We start from the raw sequence: 24,795 nt of genomic DNA, 5'->3' as shown, positions 1-24,795 counted from the left end.
TTGTGCTCTAAACCACTTTTAGGAAGTCTCAGTCGAAGTAAGGAGGCAAGCAGAGGATTTAAAGGAAGATGGGGAGCGTACTTTCTCTAAAGTTAACAACTTGGATGAAAAGAACTACGCTCTAAGGTAAGCAGTTCTTGATTTCTGGCTTAAAAGCATTTCTTATGACAACTCCTCTGATTTGATCTTTTCCTGACCCCAGCTGCAAGGTTAGATGTTTCTGTGATGCTTTCAGAGTTTTTGCAACACCTTTTTCCTTTGTTTTCCCCATCCCCCCTACATGCATGATGTAATTAATGTCGGGACTGAAATTTCAGGGGACTCGAGGGTGAGCTTGAAGAAATTGTCGAGTGTTGAGTATTTTATAGTTTGTTCAGAGCCAGATGATTCTTACTAGTGTGCCTGAAACAATACAGGTTTTTTTTTCTTATCTATCGGTTACAGGTTTTTTGGTGGGGGGGGAAATGCTTGAGGTTTACCAAAGTCTTCCAGTATTATATTTGGCAAAGGCTGTATGCTGCTGGAATGCAGTAGCACTGTAAATCGGACTTTTCTGTGCTCGTGCCTTTACAGAATGCGATACATGAACAGAAGCCATCAAAAGCTGTCCTCCCGTTAGAGCAACTCCGCTTCTCTGTTGGTTCAGGCTTTAATTGAACTACACCGTTTTTTTCAGCCCCTCTACAAATGTATGGCTGTTGTATGCGCCATGTGGCTAAAATCCTTGAATGCCTGCCGTGCAGCGGGGTGCCCTCGTGCCTAGCAGCCTGCCGGAGCCCTTGTAATGTAACCAGTGATTGCAGCGATCGCTGGTACTGCGGCTGCCCAAGGGATGTGTGGCAGCTGAATTGGGGTTGAGCAGATACACCAGTTTTTTATCTCATTTTTTGTAACCAGAAACACATGTATAGGGAAAATAGTTTCTACTGGCTTTCCTTAGTTCTGTGAGCGGTGTTAATTTCTCATGGGGAGAGAGAATCCTGAACTGTAGCAAACACAAGTACTCTATGCATGACCGTAAAAGCTGGTAAAAAATAGTACTCGTGTTTTTTTATGATGTGGTATTTTGCATTGCTTATGGCCCAGCTGAAGAGACCATCTGCTATTTTTCTAATTCTTTGTATGTAGCCCTTTGTACTTACCATAGTGATTTCCAAATGAGTAGCACATGAGGCTGAGAGTGAGTGTGTGTGAGCGCGCACGCGTGTGGAGGAGAAATTGGGCTGGAGGGAAGGAGGGGGGAGAGGGGGAGGAAGCAGCTCAATAAGCCTGGAGCAGACAGCATCTCTGCACAAGTGAAATGATTTCCATCTAGCATTGCTGAGCCCTAGTCACAAAAGCACGCGCATAATACACCTACGCCAGCATTTTAGCAGTGTTTGTGCAGCACAATTCTTGCTTTATAATCGTGGAATCCATGAAAATCACATGACTGGGCACCAGCTGCAATAACTTTCTCTTTTTTTTTATAAGCCGAAGCCTATTTTGACATAGTATTTCAGATGTAGTATTTGGCCATTTCACTGCATTACAGGAGGCTTTGTAAAATGGTCTCTTTCACAGGCTTTCCCTCAGTACTTGTGTTATGCAGAGGGTTTACATGTCTTCTGTATTTAAAGCAAACAAACAAAAAATATAATCTCTTACTTGGGCATTTAACTCCTGTAGTGTGAATTGGCACTGCATGATGCTGTACTATGGGAAGAGTATGTGTTTCGATGTGCTCTTTTTTTGAATATGGCACTCCTGTGCTGAAAAGGAACCAGACTCATTGTGAATGAACGGATTTTGTGACTGTTTTGGGGCGGGAGAGTGGGGATGGGGGGGATGCTGCACTAATGGCATTTAGTTTCTTCCTTTTAAAAACCAGCACTCTTCAAGCAGCTAGCAAATCTACCCAATCCGTGATACGTTCTAGAACATGAATAGCACCCAACCCTAAGGTCTTCCTCACGGGCATATATAATAATGCTTCTGAAAATTTTGGTTTGGATTATACTGCTGATGGCCCTTACTTTGTGCTGCTGAGGTCTGTGTGCTACAGTTGCCTTTTTACTACCAGAGGCAGCATCACTGTGCTGAACGCAGGGACCAGCCTTCAGTGTTCGTGTTAGATTCACAGGGACCCAAGCTCAGAGCCAGTTTTGGAACTCATGGATGCATTCTTTGAGTTAGAGACTATCCAACTCTATGCCACGATACTTCTGGCCTCTCTCCCCTTCAGGGCTGGTTTGCAAAAAATGAATAATTTGTTTTTTAAATGAACTTTGAAAGTATACCATTGCAGCATTCCTGTTTGTTTTCAAGAGAAACATAAGTCTTTATAATACATCGAATCTAGAACGAAAAAGGGTTGGAGTAATGTAACAGCAAATGGTTAAAATCAAACCAAAAAAGTGCTTGATAAGCAATTTTTTTTTCTCCTAAGCTTTTTGCTGCTGGTTCATTTTGCTACAGCATTTTTCTGATTTTTTTTTTAGCACACAGTTGCAAAATGTAAATCAGCGTTACTTCTGAAAGGTTTGGGTTTTTTGTTTTTGTTTTGTGTGTGTTGTTTTTTTAAAAATTGATGAAGATCATTTGTGAACTCCTTTCATCTTTGGACTGTATTTTTCCCTTTTGAGATTACTGAATGCTTCCAATGAATTCAGGTTGTTTCATCTCCCTTTTTTTGGAAGAGCTACATCATGTTCTTCTGAATTTCAGTATTTAATAGCATATAGTATTGTTTTTATAGGAACACAAAGCAGTGGTCCATAGTAGCCATTACTAGCTCTCAAGCTAGAAGCAAACCACTCTTGTTATAACCTCCCAGGTGTGTAGTCATCTGACATTAGCTGAATATTTTCATACTGTGGCTTGATGCGATTCTAAGTATGCTCTTAACTTTAGGACTGCTTTAAAAGCGTTACATGACTCTGCTGATCTGCGAAATAAAGTTTATGCTTTTTTATTTTTAACAATGCTATTGTATTCTATTGCAAACGAGTTACCAAAGTTTAGCTTCTGACATGTAAAGTTTGTCCTTTAAGCAGGCCTCCCTCTCTGTATTTGTCTAATGACATAAGCTGGTTATACAACTGACTTCCTTATAGAAATCTCCACAATTTCTAAATTAACATAGTCCTTCAAAATTTAAAGATGGAAGTGTGTAATCTGGCCTGTAGTCTGCAGCTTCTTGCAGGATCAGACAGCACATATAAAAGGTCTGCATCAAAAGGCTAGTGCTTTATGATCTAATTCTTAAGACTCCCACCTGCTAGAGGTGTTCACAGTCATTGCTTTTACTTACTTTCTAAGAGTGTTTGACTTGTATCCCTCTAAAATGTTTCTGCAGTGTCTAGAAAAATTAGATAATTTCAGAAACTGAAAAGGACTTATGAGATCACAGTTCACAGAAAATCTTTCAACATTTAATAAGTGTCAAATAAAGGACCATGTACATGTCAAGTACAGGACCACAGCATGAGTCAGCTCTAATTAAATGCTATAAGAAGTTTCTTTTTGACCTTGAATGCCTTAGCAGTTGTTCCTACCTAAGCTCTTGAAGGCAGAGGAACAGCCTTCACCATACAGGAACAGATTGAAAGCCATTTCTCGATGCTTCAGTAGACTACGCGCCCAAATTTAATATTTTGAGAAAGCAAGACTAAAATCTTTGACAAAGACGCTGTTAAGAAACAGGAGCTGACAGACAGGTTTCTGAGTTCAGTACCAGGTGCTTCATAAGGGATCTGATTTTCCAAGAGTTAGTGAATGTCTAGCCTCCACACTGACCAGGCAGTACATAAGTGAATTACTATGCAAGGAAGAGGAACGATCTCCAGCAACATAGGAATGTGAATAATGTTATGTTTTCTGAATCGAATCAGATGGAAAAGAATTTACAAAGGGGTGATACTTCATATATATGTGTCTTTATAAAATATATGAAGCATATGCGTATGTATATGCATGCATGTTTTGATCATTATTTCTCTGAGCTTGTTCTGTTTTGTGTGCATTGTAAGGGTAGGGGCTACATAGCTATAAGGGCTGGCTAGCAGGAGGAAAACAACATGACACATTTGGACAAATCTAGTTCTTGTGTGATTTCATGTTTACAGTGAAAAATGGTGTAATTTAGACACTGGAAATGTTCTTAGGAACTACCCAGTTTTTTATAACTCCAGTAATTTTAAGTTTTATAATTTGTTTGTTTGTTTTACTCTGCTGTCAGAAAAGTAGCAATATGCAATGGTAGTATCTGCTTAACCAGGTACTTCAGGTATTGAAATGCAAGAAAAGACCTGAAGCGGGTGTTCTTTATAGCAAAAGGGCCATTTGCTTAAACAGGAGCAGAACTCTACTTGCAGCCATTGTGTGAAATAATGAATGTAAGTTTTAAATCTGTATTTACTGTGTATACACTGCTAGAATCAAATTGAGATGTTTTTACTGGATGACTATTGCAGGATGGATGCGTCTCAGTCATTGTAGGGCTTATCAGGACATCACCAGAGGTTATAAGCAAAATGTTTTCACTCTCCTCCCTTTTCCTTTTGAGGAAGAAATGTTTTGATATTGGGCAACTGCTTCCTTATAAATCAGTGCAAAATGACTGGCAAACATTTCGTGCATGTATTAACAAGCTTCAGTATGTTACAGTGAGAAAAAGGTCAAAATTCTCTGCTTTAAATGTCACCTACAGTTGTTGATATTTTCCACATAAATACGTAATATTTTTCATTCTGATAAAGAAATCTTCCTTACCAGTTTGCTGAGTATGGAATTACCTAACATGTAGTATTTTGTAGGAAAAAAAAACGATATGCACGAGATTACTTTTCGATCTAATGTTCAGTGTAATAGCGATTTCCACATACTCATTTTTTTCAAGAGCTTGTGAAGTGTCCTCTTTTTAAAATCAGTTTAACTATAATAAGGACTGCCATAATAAGGACTTAAACCTTTAAGCGCTCGTTTTCGAGGGAGATTGAGTTAAAATGAGAAGACGTGCTTTTCACTCAGCCAGAACAGCTTTCCCCTACCAGCAGCTTGCGTGCAGCTCTCTGTCGTCATCTGGAGGCAGTGCAGGAGAGCTAGCGTGCTTATCCTCCTCCCGGGTTCTTAGCTAGTAACACAGATTTTAAGAACATGAGCTGCTGACGCCCTTTCTATTTACACTTGCAGCTCTTTATCAGTAAGATGCAGATTGTTAATGCATCTATCAGACCACCTTTTTGCCACTGATGTCATCATGTGTATGATACAGTCTAATAGATGATCCAGTGCAATCTTGGGCTGTTTTAAAGTATGTATTTTCCTGGTCTGAAGCTGAAAAAACACTTCTGTAGCTCTTCCCATTCATATAAAGAACAAAGGAGAGTAAGGCCATCAGCGTGTGTTTATGTGTTAGAAGTCCCAAGCCTTTCATTTTCTTAGATATCTGTAAACACTTGTCATTATTACAAGTTTTATTGCCACGAACCACTATGTCCTTCCAGTATATTAGTGTATTTGACTGACTAATAATAGCTGAATAACTATCACACTGTGAGATACTGTAACCTAGAATCCCTCGTATATGAAAGAAGCTGATTCTTAAAAAACAGTCGTGCTAGGCCAAGCCAAACGTCTTCCCAGTCAGGTTTCCTTTGTCTAACTGAGGAGTAGCAGATGCTCAGAGAAAATAAAAACAAGGCTAACACAGAGCCATGCTTCCAGGTATCCTTGCCCAGCCTCTGGTTATCTGCATCTAAGAGGTGCAATCCTAAATATTTGTTGTTAACAGCCCTTGATATATATATGTGTGTGTGTGTGTGTGTATTTATTTTTTTCAGAAAAATCTAACTGATTTTGGACTCACATTGACTTTTGACATCCATCTATAGATTTGTGATGATGTGAGGAAAAGCATCTCTTTTGCAGGAGGGGGCAGTTCCTCTGAGAGGGTTAATGCATGATTTTTGCCGTCTTTATTGCCCTCTTCGTGTCTTTCCACTATCTCCCGTGTTGCTTTTGGAGCAGTGGGAGAACTGCAACAACTTCAGGGTGCACTATGAATTCATAAGGTAACATAATGTTTCCTTGTCGTGGGTGACACCAAGTTGCATGGTGTGGTTGACATGCTGGAGGGATGCCATCCAGAGGGACCTTGACAAGCTTGAGAGGTGGGCCTGTGCAAACCTCATGATGTTCAACAAGGCCCATTGCAAGGTCTCACACCTGGGTTGGGACAATCACAAACGTGAATACAGACTGGGCAATGAGTGGATAGATAGAAGCCCTGTGGAGAAGGACTTGAAGGTACTGGTGGATGAAAAACTCAACACATGCCATCAGTGTTCACTTGCAGCCCAGAAAGCCAGCTGTATCCTGGGCTGCATCAGAAGCAGGGGCAGCAGGTCAAGGGAGGTGATTCTCCCCCTCTGCTCTGCTCTCGTGAGACTCCACATGGAGCCCTGCATTCAGCTCTGGGGCCCCCAACGCAAGAAGGACATGGATGTATTAGAATGAGTCCAGAGGAGGGCCATGAGGATGATCAGAGGGCTGGAGCACCTCTCCTACAAAGACAGGAGAGCTGGGGTTGTTCGGCCTGGAAAAGAGAAGGCTCCACAAAGACCTTACAGTGGCCTACCAGTACCTAAAGGGGGCCTGCAAGAAAGCTGAAGAGTGATTCTTTGTCAGGGGGTGTAGGGATAAGACAAAGGGACATGCTTTTAAACTAAAAGAGCGGAGATTTAGATTAGGTATTAGGAAGAATCTGTTTATTACAAGGGTGGTGAGGCACAGGACCAGGTTGCCCAAAGAAGCTGTGGATGCCCCATCCCTACAAGTGTTTAAGGCCGGGTTGGATGGGGCTTTGAGCAAGCTGGTCTGGTGGGAAGGTATTCCCCAGCCATGGCAGTGGTTTGGAATTAGGTGGTGTCTTGGGTTTACGTGGCAAAGGGGACCTGTGCTGGAGCAGTTTGCTCCTGGGGGATGGACCCCGTGGTACGGAGCCGTGTGGGAGCAGTTCCTGAAGAGCTGCTGCCTGTGGGCAGCCCCCGCAGGCTCAGTTCGGGCAGGACGGCATCCCGTGGGAGGGACCCCACGGGGAGCAGGGGCAGGGAGGGACCGAGAAGGAGCAGCAGAGATGAAGCGTCAGGGACTGACCGCAGCCCCCATTGCCCTGTGCTGCTCAGGGAGAGGAGGTGGAAGAAGGTAGATGAGGGCAACGTGATCTGGGGTTGCTTTTAGTTTCTTGCTGTTGTAGTCCACTAGTGATAGACAGATATTTTTTTTTAATGTTCCTATGCTGAGTCTGTGTTTCCCATGACAATAATTGCTGAGTGATCTCCCCATCATTATCTCAACCCTTGAGCCCTTTTCATCATATTTTCTACCCCTTTCCCTTGAGGAGGGGGAGTGAGAGAGTGGTTGTGGTGGAGTTCAGCTGCCCAGCTGGGTAAAAACCACCACAGATGGTCTTTAAGGTTCCTTCCAACCCAAACCATTCTGCGATTCTACGATTAACCTTTTTTCGTTTTTTTTTGGCTGTTGCTTGAGATATTTTCATAGAATGGTCTGTGAAACCCAGATATTCATTCCTGCATAGCAGTAATTTCAGTTATATATTATTGTATATGTTGTATATTTTGTTGAGGTATATGAAAAGCTGTCCTGTGGGTTACTTTATGTTTATTAAGTCTGAATTTCATCTGTTGTTTTGTGACCCGTTCACTCAGTGATAGAAAGTCCTCTCACCAAGAGCTGTTGCCGCCTTCTTTTTCACCCCTTTTGTAAATCACCTAGGTACGGGAAGCACTGCTGTCTGTCATGTGATGATGAAAGAGAGGACTTTGTCCGATGGCAGGTAAAGTTGCAGGAGCCTCTGGAGATAGTTGTGGGGTTTTTTTGAGAATCTTTTAAAACTCAGAATAGTCTCTGTCGTCCAGGTCTCTGTTGTCCACATATGTAGTGACCTGTCTAAGAAGAGTAATGCATTTGAGGCACAGCTTTTCTGCATGAGCCCACATGAGTAGTAGTCTTTTTAACATGCCAGTTTGTGCATCTACTGAATCTCTTTATATAATTTCTACTTGTTTGCTTAATTTAAATATTAAATTTACAGATCTGAAGTTCTCCGGATTCATGATGAATATATGTATTTTTACTCTTGCTCTCTTCCTCTTACTCTCCTTAGTAGCCTCACATCTTCCTTCCCCAAACGCTGCATGTGTCACTTTGCTCAAACCGTTGTCCAGGTACTGTACAAATGGATAGTTGTGCATCACAGCTACTAGTTCAACAATTTCCTATGTGAGTTTAAGGTGATTTTCATCTAGACCTGGTAACTCTTGGCAACCCAATGAATTGTGGACCTCATCCTTTGGTATCTTCCTCGCCAGTTAGTTGAAAATAATTCCTACATGGGTTGTTCTTTGCTCTCACAAATGTGAAGGGAGTCAAGTAGACTTTATCTCATGCCTTATTTCCTTAGTACTCTTACTATTGTTCTTTCTCCCTATAATCTGTCTGGTTGCTGGTATGTTTGAAGAAGCTTTTTTTTTTTTTCTCCCCTCCCTAAAGCCTTTAAGAAGTTTTACCTCATTCGTGTATTTATCAACGTTTTGCTAGAGTGGTTCTGAATTTTCCTCATATGGGTGAGGCTTCAATTCTCTGGTGGATACCATTTTAATTACTATTTAATCCAGCCTTTCAAAGGGAAGAGGAAGAGAGAGGGGAGAAAAAAGGGTGGTCTTCTGCTTTGTTGGTAGGTATTGTGTATTTGCTCTAAATTTCACATATTTTATCTTCAGTTACGTGTTATCTCTTAGCCTTACACCATCTGGTGTAATGTTCTTTTAAAAAATATTCCTCTCCAGTATGTAGATGCCCTTTTCAAAATTAAATACCACAGTGTGGATTCTTGCTCTTTCAAGAATGATTAATCTAAATACATATGGCCACTGGCACAGGGTAGCTCCTCAGTGGCAATGTTTTGAACCAGATTCTTTTCATACCTCAGGATCAAGTCAGGAGTTGCATGTTAAATTGTCCCACTGTACTCTTTTTTGCCTTCTGTTGTCCACTTTTAAACTTTCAGAGCTGCTTCAGCTAAGAGGTTTGTGGCTCTTCAAGAGCATCCCAGGTGCATTATTTTGTGGTCTAGAACTGGTTGTGGCTAAATGAGTGCTAATGAAGATGCCTTCTACCACTGTTACCTCTTGGTTCTGCTCTTGACTCTCGCACGCTCCCCCAGAAGATCCATCCATCCATCCTTTCTTCCCGTGTTACACAATGGGTCAGTCCTGCAATTCAGACAAACCTTACAGACTACTCCCATTGCCCCCCCATTCTTAATTCTCCTAGCAAGTGACAAGCCCAGCGACTGTCAGGTGCATGTCCTGCAAGGCCTTGCGATGCTCCGCTCTGACTCACCAGCAGCTGCTGGATCTCATTAAATGGGTGCTGGACTGTCTCCAAAGCCTGCGCTTGCCTCTGCAATACAGAAACGTAGCCCTGTTTCTCCCCCATCCAAATGCCTCTTCCCCACACCTCTAAAAGTGTGTTTTTCCCCTCTACCTTTTTGTTAGGTGAATTCTGCGTTCCTCTCTGTTAGCTCGGCGGTAGCCACCCCACTTCACATAACCCCTTTTTTCTACTTCCAGCTTCTTATTACTGAACGAAGTTCCTTTTATTTAATTGCCGTTGGCACATCTGTGCATGCAGTGACAGCTAGGGGTATGCAAGGACACGGTGGCCTGAAAAAGGAAGTGTTGGAGCGTAGCTTCTGCTTAGGAAAACTTCCTTCCCCCACCCCCAACGGTGAGTGTTAGCAAATGTTAGAAACCGAGAGAAGCCCTAGGTGTGATTCTGTAGGTATTAAAGCTGGGTGCGATCAACAGGAGTGGCACATGAGAAAGTGGAGAGAGAGACAGAGTTCAATTTGTAAGCTTCTGTTCTTTTTTGTTGCTGTTCTGGTGTGGTTTTACTGCTTTCCCTGGAAAGAGGATTAGAATGAAGACTATCTAAAGACTACGTTTTAGTTGCATCACTTGATACCCAGCTATCTTCTTGTGGCTATTTCAATGATAAAAGTGGAGTAGGGAGATTAGAGATAACGTAAGGTCATCTCTAGTGGTTATATCCATAAAAGCATCATACACTGATATATTACAGATTCTATTTTCCCCAAAATAACTTGTTGGAAAACATTTTTGGAAATAGGTGACTGATTTGTCTCTTCGGTGCTGCAGTTCCTATGCTCTGAACATATGGCATGACTTACTGTCCTTGTAGTAAAAGCTACCCTGTGAAGTGTTCGCCTTCTACTAGAAGCCCTTAGGCAACGCGGATTATGATTTGCTATCATGCATAAGACTGTTTATGCCAGTAAATTTGAGTAAAGTTTTGTGCTAAAAAATAAAGCGGTAACTGGAACTTCCATTTCTCTGTAGGGGACACGCAGACTTGTTACAAGCTGTTAACCACTTGCCTTGCTTTATGTAAACAGTAAAGGTAGAATGACTTTTCTTGAAGTCTTTCTATATATATTGAAGTCAAATTGACAGCTTTGGGAGACAAAAAAAATAGGGGAGTGGATTAACTAGGTATCAGTGTAGTATCATAATACCAAACCACTGTTTATGTACAGTTTAAGTCACGTTTTCCTCTCTTTAAGGTCATCTTTTGAAATGAGCTTATAGTTCATATTAAAGCCTTATCTGCAGTTCCTCTACTAAGTCTTTAAAGTGTTCTTGCAGAAAAATTGAAAGGAACTCCAGCTTTGCTCTGATGCAGGCGGTGGTGCATTTTTTTTCTACAGAGGGAGCATGGGGGTGGTAATACGCTGGTGTAGCATGAAAGCATTCAGTTCTTTCCCTGCAGAACCTCCTGTACACAAAACGCATGCAAAAAAATTCAAGCTGGAGGGCTGTTGGTGAAGACTCTCTTCTAAAATTAAAGACTTGGTTATTTGAATCTTGTTCAGAAAGGAGCCTGGTAACACACTGATCTTTTAAAATCGCTTTAAATATTTAAGATTTGTGGAACTGTTGTTGCTGAAGCGCAGATAATGATTTTCACAAATGAGATGAAAAACCCTTAAAAAATTAAAGGACTTTTAGAAATCTTTTTTTTTTTTTTCTTTTCTTTTCTAACCAAAACCAGGGGGTGGGTGCGGGGGAAGGGAAAAGCTTTGAAGTCTCTGAGATCTTTTCCCTGAGGTCAGAAGTTTCTGATGATGTAACATACAATACAGACCAAGCCTTCACTTATCAAGGTTAAAGTTGACGGAGCCTGTATGAACTTGTCAATCATAGGAAGCAGGCAAAAACAAGCCAGCTGTTGTGAGGCATGGCTTTGAAAATCCTCTGTGTTACAGTAAATGAGACGCAGAGGTTGAGACGGATTCAGTTCTGTAAGGCTTTCAAACTGGCTGGCACATTTGCAAGGATGCAAAGCTCACGTATCCAGTGACTATGGATAAACATCTGTAAATCCTGGTAAGACTGTCTTATGTGTAGTGCTAGAGCATTAGAGAAACGGCGAGATGCACGAGCCTTTATTATCTCTTTCCGTCAGTTCTGGACGGAAGATTGCAGTATGTATTCATACAGTATTTCTTTGTTCTCCAGGTCTTTGAGTACACGCTGTCTTCTGTCCCTATCAGCAGAAGCTACAGTAACAAATTAGGAGCGATGCAATGCTGGGTACAGGATTGTATTTTGCTTAGTAGAAACGCCTGCTGTATTCGCTGATGTTTTAGGAGAACAGGGGGAAAACGTGAGCTGATTCCAGCTGAGATGCTCTGTGTGCATGTGTTCGTGCACACGCGCTGTTTTTAGCAGCTTTTGTTTTCACAGTTGGCATAATGCACGCTGGAATGAGAAGGCAGCGCCGTTCAGAAACGTTTGTTTTCTGGACCGAGGGCTGCAGTGCTGTCGCGCTGGCTGGGGTGCCAGGCTCGGGGTTCCTCTCGGCGAGGGGTGGTGCGAGAGCTTTTCATCTTGTCGTTTTCCTGGCAAGCGTGTCGCTGTGAGTGCAGGCTCGCACGAAGACCTTTCCACAGCAGCAGGAGATAGTGGCTGGGAGCGTAAGAGAATTGGATGTGACTATCGGAAGCAAGGGGTGAGTGCAGCTCGGGGAGAAAAGATGGCTATTGAAATATGTGCATATGCATGCTAATTAATTTAAATAACTGCTGGGGGATTTTTTGTCTTCGGAGGTGAGCTGTGTGTTCATTTTGCTGCCTGCCCGAGAAACCCAGGTGACCTAGCTGTTATTCACAAAGTGTTTCATTTCATAGCTTCTGATCTGTTACTGAATTTTTGTTCAGCTGCAAGCAGCTGTTTTCAGTGGTAATAGCAACAAGAAAATAGCAACAGCATGTCACAAAAAAAAAGTCTAGAGGTTAAAAAAAATCACAGGAATGGCAATTGGAATGTAGCTTTTTTGAATAAATTAACAGAAATCATTTTTCTTGTAGATTTTTTTTTTAACATGAAAGTGATTTCCTTGTTAGCACTGTTTGAAAATATTGCCTTTTGTCTCTGCAGTGGTTGCCATTTATGTAATATGATGGGTCTTGTTACACTGTTGGGGTATTCTGATGATTGAATTCAGTGTGTAAGTACAGAACATATTAACTGGCTTGCTCAAGTGAGCAGAAGTCATTTTAAATCCATGCAGGCAATCTGCTGTGTGCTAGGACAGGCATGCAATAGATAAAGCAAGTAAGAAAACAGCCATAAAAACATTTTTTTTTATCATTGATTTTTGATGTGCAGTAAAATGGAGGAGGGGCTTCTGTTTTCTGAACTAAGGAAAGAACAACATCTCTTCCTCCACCCTTTCCCCCAAGAAAGACTCCTATGCTGCAAGATAGTTAATTTTAATCAGATTTGATTTTTTTTTACTGTGGACCAACGCATTGTGCTGTTACCTGTGACTGACTGGCCTACATTTTATCCATCAACATCATATCTTTGCTTACTGGATGCAGGATTAGAGTGGGTCTGTTGCATTTAGTTCCGATTCTCCTGGGGAGAGAGGTAATGCTTTTAGTAAGAGAACATACAATGAAAATCCATTGTTGTGTGTTGCCATGCAGGCGGGACACAGAAGAAGATCTGGTAGGATAGGCAGACTGACAGGCAGTGCCTGTTATCGTATTTCTTTCCGTGATAAAGCCAGGTGATTACGGAGGGGTTGTTAAGCTAGACTGACATTTTGTTCTATCACATTGGGTGCAACAGCTAAGCAATATTTAGCGTGACTAAACAGATAGCTACCACCGGATGCAGGTGATGTTAGCAGGCATTGTAAAAAGGAATTGGAAAACCAAGACTCACATCGTGATAAGTGGGTTGTAGTGTAACAGCAATGTGCTGTGGGGTACACTTTGTGAAATGCCTTGCTGGTTTTGGACCTTCTGTTGTCTTCCAGAGTATATCGTGGCATCTTTTTGACAGAGAGAGCGTGCAGCATTCATTATTTTCATTATTCTTTTCATCTTAAGACATACTTTAGTTTTAAGACCTTGGGCATCAGCAGTGCTTCTGGAGTGGTAGTTGCCCTCGTCAGACCAAGGCAGTGAACAGCTCTACTTCTTTGTAGTGACTTCTGCGCTCCACCTCTTCCAGGGGTGACCATTGTGGCACAGTCATCGTGGTGAATAAATCACGTGTTTTCCAGAGGATCCTCTGTTCTGTGAATTTGTCTACAAACATTTCTGTGCAGTTTTGTACTCCAAGGTGTGATGAGGCATCTCTGGAATATGTTTCTTATCTACTGTGTAGTAAATACTGCATGTCCTACCGAGTCAGTAGTGACAGCAGATACAGTGCTTGTCAGAAAAATGGGCCGCCAGTAAAAATTGCCCTTGTATTGCGTGCCCAGACTGTGGTGTTGTGGTGTGTGTCTCCTTGCCGCTGTTACAGTAAGACCGATTTGAGGGTGTCAAAACCTTTGGGGTGCTGGAGCCTCTAAAAGAAAAAGTATTTGGGACTCAGAGGAGGATTTAGATACCTAACAGATGTCTGCATGTGAGTGAAGTGCCAGTGCCAGGTATGATCCATAGAAATACTGGACTCGATTCAGCTGGCACAGCACAGGTGTCTAGCGAGACCTGAGATGGCCCAGTGTATCCCACTGGCCCGTGCTGGAGTATCTAAATTTATCCCCTAAATGGTGAAACCCGTGTGTGATTTGCTTGTAGAGACCACTTCAGTATGATGTGAATCTCTTAGATCGCGCTGACTGTATCAGTACAGACTGAAATGTGCCATTAGACGTCTGACTCACAAGCAGACCTCTGACTGCTTCCTGAATTTCAGAGAATCTCACCCTGTGCGTCCCGTTCCAGCTTGGTCGGGTCCTGTCACGGTCTCGAGCAGCGCTACGCTGGGTAGAAGAAACTGCTCTTTATTTGCGGGCTATTGCACAAGTGCTCTTGGATCCCACTGTGCAAAGTGCTACGCAAATACACAATGGAAGCACAGTTTGAGCGCATAAAGTTCACAGCTGAAAAAGTAGCATGTCGGCAAGGGCCCTGCCTATAAACAGCGTTTCGGCATGAGCCAAGGCTGCGTTTCACAATTGCTGTAAGCCACATAATTATCTGGTTTGAGCCAGGTCAGTTCCTTGATCCAGTTTTCTGTGGGGCTGTACAATTGCTACTGCGAGCGCAGTGAAGAGAGCAGGGAGACAAAATCGGAGCTGACTAAGGAGGAGACTGCCTCTTTAGGCAAAATATCTGCATTGAGGTCAGCTTAAAGGGACCGCAGAACTGTGGCCTTGGGAATGAGGGGTTGTTGTTGTAGGATGAGGACTCTTAGGGAGGATTCCTACTCAGGTATGAAGGCCTTTTTCCAGCAGAGCTTGTAGAGTCCTACGAGGAATTTAAACTAAATCAGAAACAGCCACTGCATTTGCTTTCTTGTGCCAGTAAGTTGCTGGAGTACACAGTTGCTTACATAACTGTACTTAGGTTTTATGGTTAAACTTTAGCATGTAGGTGAGTTCTCTAACAAACAGTGCGCTTTTATAACGTTAGCTAACGCAGTTTTGCCAAGGTTATCTAGTCCGGGGTTTTGAAGTTGGAGCATCTCACGGCACTGTTTGGCTTGGCCTGAAGCGTTCTCAGATAGACTGTAAAGACAGCTGAAAATCAGACATACTGAATTAACCAGAGTGCTTTTCCTTTGCTCAGACAGGACGTTCAGCCAGATCGTTCCACCTTTATGTCCAGATTTAGTCAAATCCCGAGGATGGGACAAAAGAAGGAAGTGGTTTGGGGTTGTTTTTTATGGCAATCAGAAATGTTGCCCTTCTGATAGGTATCTATACATGATTCATTTTGGTAATTGCTCCTTGACTCCACTGTGTGTGTGTGTATTTTCTATGGTGTTATTGTTGTCTTATTACTGGGAGGTGTCAGGACTGCAGAGTTTGCTTGATTTCCCTGTTTTTATCATTTCCTTGGCCTTTATGTTTCAGCACTCAGCGCGTATGCCCTGAGCTGGCAGAGCTGGAAGGGATCTGGGGGATGTGCTTTTCCTTCTGGGTAGACAGCACCTCATGCCGTTACGTATTTTGACGCACGTTTCCACCGCCGCGGTGGCGAGCTCTGCATTGTGCCGAGCACCTGGAGCCGCGAGGGGAACCGCGCGGGGCTCACCCCGCCGGTGGCCACGTCCTCCCCTAGCAGGGCCGAGCCCTGTTTTATACAAGAGCTCCTTGGAAATGGGGAGGACTGGGTTTCATGATGAGGTGATTCCTTCTCTTTTCTTGGTTGGAAGCATTGCTGTCGGTGTGCGCCCCCCGCCCCGATTTATATATGAAGGTTTCCTTACTTACTTGCCTGGCACCCTTATGTGCCTTCAGTACCAAGGGCGGGTGCAGTAGGGTAGGCTGATGCCAGACCCCGGTACAAGACTCACTCTTACCAAATAACACGGCGTATCAGCAGCATGAATTGCTGATTACACTTCCCCTGCAGTTCAGGAGAAGTGCACGGTGCGAGCAGCCCAATGCTCAGCATGCCCAGGACGGCGATTTTGCTGGGGGCCTTCCCCACCCGAGGAGGGGGACTCTTGCCCTTGGGATTACGGTGCTCTGCCATGGGGGTGGTGATGGGGGAGCTCTGGGTTCGGAGATATCCTAAAGTTTTTGATGATGACCATTTTCTTACCTGGAATGAAAGCAGTAATTAAGCCGATAGTCGTGTTCTCGCTGTGCCTCTTGCTTTGTGATGTTTGCTTATGGATGAGCTCGTTTCAGTGGTACATTATCCTTAAATAATTCTATTAATAATTAAGTAATTCCACAGGACCCACTTCTGAACTGGCTGTCTGTTGGGCACATGGTTACCTGAAGCACAGACAGATCCTGAGTAGCTCAGTGGACTTAATAGTATTGATAATAATGTAACACCTTTGCAGGTTCTTGCCACTGTGTCCTCCTGGGGCTTGAAGCTTGCTTTCTTTTCCTCCTTTCTGAACAGTAAGCTCAAATCTCTCCAAAATAAGGTGATAAGCATGTTTTGCATGAGGATCCACCCACACCGAATGCCAGCTAGCCTCAGCGTTGAATGTGGCCACCTTTTCCGAGACCCATTTTCTGTGGCACTGCGTAACGTTTGATTGGTTTTGTGGAAACTGTCTGAAAGCACGTATGCAATCACTGGTTTTATCTCCGTGTTTGCAAAGGTAGCGTCTCCAAATTCATCTGTGCTGTGACTGCTTATTTCCTGGTCCTCTGTTTTGTGAGGTGACGGGACTACCAAGGCATTCATTGCTTCTGAGCCAGGGTAATAGTAAGCAAATTTTGCTACATGCTTTGGATATGTAAACACCTCAGGTCGGTGGCGTACTCTGTCCTGTTTGCTTCCACCAGCACACCCACTTCTGATGTGCATGCCGAGTTCAGTACCTACTTTGCAAACTGGCTGAGGTAGTGCATGTCATTTGTCTCTGCGACGTTTTGTGCCGTGCCCTGGATTTCTCCGCGCACCTAAGTGCAGCTATTGCACCGCCTGATGTTACGGCTTACGGCTGTGAAGATGAATAGGGAGGCATGAAATTTTTTTGGCACAGCTTAACTAGAAGAAAACTGTGCTGTGCATGGGTTATCGAGACGAGGAAAAAAGCTGATTTAAACACGGCACTTAGTACTTAAGGCCTGAAGCCTTCACTTGGTAAATATTTCCATTAAAATTAGTGGAACTATTTACAGGCCCAGTTCTGCTTGCATCAAACTCCCCAGGGCAAACCAGCTGACTCGAGAGATGCCACATAACCAAATCTGAGTCGCAGTGCCAAGCTTGGGCTTTGGTCTCTCTGGCCTTAAATCATTTTATTTAACAAAACTGTCCTCGGTCTAATATTAAAAATGAGAGTCAAGAAGTACTGTTTTCATAAAATAGAATTGACTCAGAATTTGTCAGACTGCTCGAAGTTTTCTGAACCAGCTGCACTTAGCTAAGAGCAAGATGAAGAGATCTGACTTTAAACGATATTCAGCCCCTCATTCATATTAAATAGAAAACGTACATGTTAAAATTGAATTTAAAAATTTAACGCCAGATGAGAGATAAATTGCGTGAGGGACTGTTTGGGAATTAAATTGTGAAAAAGCCATCTCTCTTAGAAGTACAGTGCTATTTTATTACTGAAATGTAAAAATCAGTGTGAATTATGATTTTTAAAAATCCTGTACATCAGGCAGCTTAATGGAAATGTCCTCATTTTTTTAAAGAACTGTTTTCCATAAGTGGTAAAATGTCGCAGATCCAAGCACTAAAAAAAATAATAATTTTGAATGTAATTGGATTGTACACATGAGAAAATAGAACTTTTAATTAGTTGTCTTCCAAACTTCATTTTAAAGATTTTTTTTTAATTAATTTAAATAGTAATACAGTGTTTAATTCTCCAAAGAAGAGTTTTCTTGAATTTATAGTGGACTTAACCTGTTAGTTATATTATGTGCTTTTGTTTCAAATTAGTTTTCATTCATTCTGATGTCAAGCACCTACCGACCCCTTTTCAAAAGTGGTGCGGTAAGCTTAGTAACCTGTTTATGTTGAAAATTCTTATTAACCTTACTATAGAAATAAGCTGGGAAAGGTGACTCTTTCACAGTCCCCTTGAACGAAAGCCTGGGCAGTGCACGTGCAAAGGGTTGTTATTTCACAATGCAGAGACCAGAGCTGTCAGTAGCACGAGTGATACTAGTAATTCTCTGAAGCCTTTTACTTTTCTGTTGCAGCTTCTTTTCTAAGCTCACAGTGTCTCTTCAGCCTCCTTTAAGCAGAGAGCAAACCTGGCTCCTTTCAGGGCTCCAGAGGTACTTTTTTTTCTGTCTTGTCTTTCTTCCCAATCTGTCTTTATCTGGTGAGCACAAACAAACTACATTTCTTGTGGCAAAGCACAGGCCTGGAGCTGCGAAAACCTGTTTCCTGACTACACAAACAGAGAGGTCACAGTTGGAATAAAACCAAAAATATTTTTGCATAGGATAAGACCTTTTTGGCCATTGTTTGTCATTTATGCTGACAGGACAAAAGAAGTTCAAGTAAGTAAGTAAAGTAAGCCTGAATGGAAAACAATACACTTTCTAAATTTCCTTTTCTGTTTGTTTTGTTTTAATTTTAGTTTCTTCAGAGACCTTCATTTTCCCTTTTCCGTTTTTTTTTAGCTTCAGCAAACATTTTATTTGCATTTGCTTCATTTTTCATCAGTTACGCATATCTAAAAATTCGACCACCAAAATTCATAATTAAAATTCACACTTAAATTCTCATTTAAAATGACGCTGAAGTATTAATTTTGCATATACAGAAGAAACCTGCTTTCTGCACTTCACTGGTGACTCTGAAACAGAAGGGGAATTAGATTTTAGCATAGAAATAGAAGAAAAACACTTACACTTGTGGCCATGCCACATACATCAGCGCCTTGGATGCGCTGTGCGCTGAGATGTGCCATGTACACTGCGGCGCCTCAGGTTAACTCAAGGTTGTCGCATCCTGTGACTCCACATACCCTAATTTAGCGTGACATTATGCTTTGACTCATCACATTAGATTAGGTACGCAGCGCCTGCATATACATGAGAGAATGTTTTTGTGCCGTATAGTTACTGTGAACTGCAGGAGCCGGTGTTAAATGTTTGATGCGTTCTCAGTATTCGAGCTTCGTAGATCATCTGTGGCCTCATATAGGAGGAAATACAGCAGCAGCATGCTAATGATGTTTTCTTCTCCCTAGGCAAGCTGATATTGGGGCCCTAAGAGAAAACCCACGGGAAAAAAGGGATCAGCTGGACCAGAATATAGGCCACAAGTGGAAGGCATCTGTCAGACCTTTGCATGCAAGAGAGCCTACGGTTTTGTCTCACGAAAGCCGCGGGAGATCTGGGACACTGCCTAGTGATTACAGATACTCTCAGGAAAACGTGAATGAGAAAAGCAAGGATTGCAGTTTGCCTCATCTCACATGCTCTGAGCCACAGAGCTTGAACGAGAACCACTCCCGTCTGTCCCAGGGCACCGGAGAGGAAAATCGTAGAGCGGAGCCGGCGCTTCTCAATAAGAAACGTGGACCTGCTCCTCAGAGGCCTCCACCGCCTAAAAGAGATAAATACAGGCGACCAGATAATTCTGCACCATCACTTGGCACCTCTTCTGAATCTTTGCTGGTAGCACCCAGCCATCCCTTTCCGTCCTCTTCCCCCAGCTCTGCGGAAGTATTTACGAGCCACTCATCTCTCTGTCAGAGTCCTGCAGCTTTCAATGGAAAACTAAAGAGTGCTAACCCACAGGAACTCCTGCAAGCGTCATCCACGGAGAATGTTTGTCAGCACTTAGAAGAAAAAACGCACCTTAAGTCCGAACCTGTGTTATCCTCCAAGTATCGGTACCTTCAGAAACCAGGCATGGAGACGTCAAGGTCCCCTTCTCCTCAGTTTGCACCACAGAAGCTCACTGATAAACCTCCTGTGTCCGTACAGGATGAGAACCCAGCCAGGTACTGGACATCACTCCTTTACTGTTTTAATACCCTTTTGCCTACTCAGACACTATTAATGGTTGACTCTTCTATTTCTTCACTAAAAGCACATCCTTAGGATTCATTAAGCATAAAACTTTCCAGCATATCCTAAAATGACTTCTGTGAAATTCTACTAAAATCCTTCAGCTGGTCTTTGGTTTCTTTTAGTTGGCTGATGCTTAATAATGAGAGAGGCTTCTCAGGTGTTAAAGCTGGTAGATAGTGGAAAACAAAAGGGTGGATTCAAATTGATTTTCCATTGTACGTCTGGGTGAAATCAGAAGATTCCCTTTCTGTTGTCATTTCTTCTAGCCAAGTCTATGAATACAAATCGGTGTAGGGAGACAGCAGGTACAGGAAGGGAAGCTGTATCCTTTGTGAGAACATCTGTTTTGAAAGCTTACACGGTGAGGTGTACTGCCAAATTATAACTGTTTTCATGTTCCTTTTATGATGAAATTTGGCGTTCTGAGTAGTCTGGTGAGGGGACTGCTGCGTTATTTATATTTCAGCAAGGTTCAGCAGGAGAATGTCAGTCTAGATGAACTCAGGATTAGACAAGCCAATTGAAATTAATTGATTTCTGTGACTGTCATACGCTGCTAATATCACAAAAGGTTATTCTCCTTCAAGATAACAAACTCTTCCAGGAAGCTTAGAAATATTAGTTTTCATAAATCCTTCAGCACTATAATTCATGCTTAAAGAATGAAAATAAAAGCTTCAAGCTGAATGAGTGCTGAGGTTTCTCTGTGCAAAAGTATTTGGAGTTGCTTTTCTCTACTGTAGTGTAAATGATTGAATAGACTCAGTCATGCTGTTTTCCAGGGTGCCTTATGACATGGAAAGCATAAATCCCCCCCCCCCTTTTTTTTTTCTGTGTATTTCAGTAGCAGAAAGTGGCTTAAGTTGCTTTTTAACAAATCTCTTGAAGCCAGCATCAGTTCTTGTTTTATTTTTGCCTGGTTAATGAGCTGGGGGCCCTGAGAGTAAGTGAGTTTGGAGGTCGGGGGGTTGGATGTGAATTAGACTTAACCTACCGTCTGCCTGTTAAGCATGCCTCTCCTCTTACAATAGGACGAAATAATGAAATTTCATCCTGCAGTGTTTTTAAGATGAAGAAGCAATATGGTATGTTATGAAAAGTGGAATATGTCACGGGATCCCTAGCACCTTTCTGCAAAGGTAGATGGCAGTGGTGACATCCGTAAAGTCTTGCTTTGTGAATAGATACAAAGCATGCATGGAAAAAGCTAATTGTATTTGCCCTTCCTTTTTACTGAGCTTTAACGTTGAAAAGCACACTGAGCTGTGCCTAGTTACATGCCTGTATCTGAATGACGTTTTGAAAGTAAGGTAAAGCACTTACCCAGCATATCTTTCATTAACGTTTTAAAATCTTAAGCACAAACAGTCGTCTGTACACAATTGATTGTCCTCAGTTAATAATTACATTACTTAATAAAACAGACATGGCAAAATGGGAAAACATGCAGGCTCTACATCTGAACCTTCTGTATTGTGCTTATTTCGCATGAGTAAAATACGTCAAGTAGACATATTAATATGTGATTAATTAGATTTGGCTTAGTACTGCTATTAGCTCCTTGCATATGAGCTTTCGGACATACCTGTTTGTGTGCTGTAGGCAGTCAATATCCAATGTTTTCAGCATGTAGCTGTTCACTCTTCTTTGAGAAAGGTATCTTGTTTATCAGCAAGGTAAACTGAGTAGTGTGCAGGGTTTCCTGCAACAATTTAGGTAGTCAGTGTCGTGTGGGGAGATACTGGTGGTGTGCAGAACCCAGCTATTTCCAAAGACTGTTCAGCAATCTTAAAGACGAAAAGAGTGCATCGGTAGATTTCCAGTGAACATACACTGAGGTGGAGGAGTGCCTGTGGTTGGAATGAAGCTTTTCAGTAGCCACAGGCAGAGTTGCTGCAAATCTGAATTTTACACCACAGTTCCCCAAATGCAAATCCGTAAGAAATCACAAGGATGCTGGTTGCAAAAACAGAATTTCTGAAGCACCCAGCATTGAACTATGTTTACTCTGACTCGAAATCAGTTTAGCTTATGATGCATTAGATACATGGAAAATCTTATGCTAGGCTGAGAGGAAAGTACCCAGAGTCCCAAAACAGACGCCAGACACTTTAGGTGAAGAATTGCAGTCAAGTAATTTCTTCTCTTCCAGTTGCCCCACACATACTTATCCACACATCTTGTATTTCTCCCAGATTCAAAAATATGTTCCTCTTGGAGTGTAGTTGGGTCTGAAGGGTGTGGGCTTCAATTAAAAAAAAAAAAAAAAAGAAAAGAGAGTGTGGGGAGGTGGCTTAACATGGTTCAGACAAGAACATTTCGACTAAACTGCATGAAGGGAGCAACTACTCTTACAGGGAGCTTGGGCTGAGCAGCAGGCACAAGAGCAAGCTCTTGAAAATTACAGTCATCCTGAATGAAAAAACATCCCAGCCTGGTGGCAGCGGGGGAGTTGGGGCAGAAGGGTGCGCAGAGGAGGATTCCTTATTTAAGGGAGTGTTCATTTGGCTTTGTCAGGACATTAGTAGTAGGTGGTTGCCTCTGTCTGCATTGCCGTCACTGCTGTACCTCACTGGCTTATCCAAGCTCGCTGGAGTTGTTTGGTGTTCAACATGATGGAAAACCTGCCCCGAAAGCTGGATCAGTTTGCCAAAGCATGTTTGCAAAGCACTTGAGGAAAGTAAATAGCTATTGAGAGGCTGTACCTGCATTCAGAAGCAAATATACTTTTAAAATATAAGATGCAGCTTCTGGAAGAAGCGAGGTCAAACAGATTTTTCTGTTCCCTATGAAAGAAAAGTACAGCACAGAAAAGTCTGAAGTTTATATTTAAGAAAAGTGACACACCCACATTTAGAGGAAAAGAGCTGTAGTATGTCTTGGTCACTTATCTGGAAGGCAGCAAGCAAGCGAGCCAGATGAAACCAGATATTTTAGCTAGTAGGCAATGTTCCTTTACTTGCTGTAGAGCTTCCAAACCCACATTATGACAATAATTTTAAACTTTCTGCAAACTCAAAACCACCAAAACTAGACTTTAGTTTCTTATATGGTTTACATACAGTACAGATGTTTTAGCAATGTTATTTAACATGTTATTGTCCAATTTAAAATCTTAGCCTTCTCTTTAAATAGCTTTATTTACTGAATGTCTAAGGTGGCCCTTTGTACTGGGCAGCGCAGAATTTTTGCTTTAAACTTCACTTAAAGGAGTATGTGGATGTGGCATTGGAATCTAATTACTAAATTTCTGTATCTTGTATGAAATTTTACAAATACAGAATTTTCTTTTAATCACGTAGTTAGTCTTGAACAATTTCCAGGTTTTCCATGTGTGATTATTGTAGCTCAGCAAGGGCCTGGCCTGCAGGATGCTTCCATCAGGTCTGTTGTTTTTTCTCTTGGAAGAGCTAGGAAATGATGTGAAGGTATCAAAAACTGCCCAGGCCGCTAAATAACCTGTCTGGCCAAAAGCTGAGGCTGCTGTTCAATCTGTGCAAGCCAATGAGTTTGAGCTCAAGGTGTGTTGTCCTCTGAATGTGTGGCAGCAAAGGGTTGTTCAACAGCACCATTTTAAAACAGGGGCCTGACTGCTGAGATTGGACCCTCGTGTTCGTGAAAATGAACAGAAGTCCTGTTCAGTGAGTACCGTGCCAGGCTGATGCTAGAATTACTTACAAATGAACCAATACTGTTTAAAATGTGTGGGCAGAAAAGAAAACATGCAATTTGAGGGTTTTAGATGTGGTGCAAGGAATATTCCATTACCTACATCTTTTATCTACTTTTTTTTAATATTTGGGCTTCCCCCCTGCTTTGCAGATCTGAAGCAAGATAAAAGGTTCTTACATTTCTAAATACGGATTTTCCTCTTTTCCAGAATCGAAAGAGTTATAGACAACAATACTACAGTGAAAATGGTTCCCATCAAGATAGTTCATTCTGAGAGCAGTGCAGAGAAGGAGAGTCGGCAAGGTCTTGTGAGTACAATGGAACCTCTTGCTTTACCCAGTGGCTTGGAAAAGGACCAAATTAAAACACTCAGCACTTCTGAGCAATCCTACTCACGATTCTGTGCTTACACCAGGCAAGGTGTAGAGCCAGAGCCAGAAACCAAAACTAAACCAGCTGAGCCTCAACCAGCTGAAGAACCTGGGAACAACCTGAAGGACAGCAGTGCTGCCGTGCCGGCAGTCAGCTATGTAAAGGCCAAAGAGAAGACCTTTGAAGACTGGAAGTCAGAGGAACTCGCCAGAGAGATTGTGGGAAGAGATAAATCTCTAGCAGACATCCTAGATCCTAATATGAAAATAAAAACAGCAATGGATCTGATGGTTGGGATATTCCCTAAAGATGAACACCTCCTAGAAGAAGCTCAGCAGCGCAGGAAGCTCCTGCCAAAAGTTCCTTCCCCAAAAATTTCAGAAGAGAAGTGAGTATTACTTTCTGTAGACCAGTGGTTCCTTGTAAGCTGCTGTCCAAAGTGTGCAAGTTTTCCTAGAGATCTTCCTACTGTTTAGGTTTGCAGCTTTTCTAAAAGTTTTCTGTTAGAATAGCAATTAAGAATAGTGCTGCTAATGGTATCATTAATTACAGCAGAAGAACTTTTTTAAGATGTAAAATGTTATCTGAGACCTGGCTGAAAACTATTATGTGAGAATTTAAGGAATAATTCATTTCTTCCTTGTAGTTAGATACTTTACCAAGAACATCAGATTTGGTAACTTC

The 24,795-nt window shown here is 42.2% G+C and overlaps 1 protein-coding gene across 7 annotated transcripts in view; it reads left to right on the top strand.

Annotated features, from left to right (window-relative positions):
• The window catches only part of SHROOM2 (shroom family member 2), a 126,888-nt gene that overhangs the window by 88,801 nt on the left and 13,292 nt on the right, over positions 1-24,795 (top strand). For 4 of the 7 annotated variants that reach the window (XM_083826948.1, XM_083826947.1, XM_083826949.1 and 1 more), the window contains 3 exons: positions 23-126; positions 19,239-19,997; positions 23,948-24,499. In XM_083826948.1, the coding sequence (XP_083683074.1) occupies positions 23-126; positions 19,239-19,997; positions 23,948-24,499 (1,415 nt within the window). Of the gene's footprint in view, positions 1-22; positions 127-11,562; positions 12,097-16,409; positions 16,471-18,237; positions 18,316-19,238; positions 19,998-23,947; positions 24,500-24,795 lie in introns of those variants that run through there. The other 3 variants (XM_083826952.1, XM_083826953.1, XM_083826951.1) reach the window with 2 other exon arrangements.

Source organism: Anser anser (assembly GCF_964211835.1).
Source record: "Anser anser genome assembly, chromosome: 1".
In the NCBI taxonomy this organism is placed as follows: Eukaryota; Metazoa; Chordata; class Aves; order Anseriformes; family Anatidae; genus Anser; species Anser anser.
This window is presented reverse-complemented; position numbering and strand designations above follow the sequence as displayed.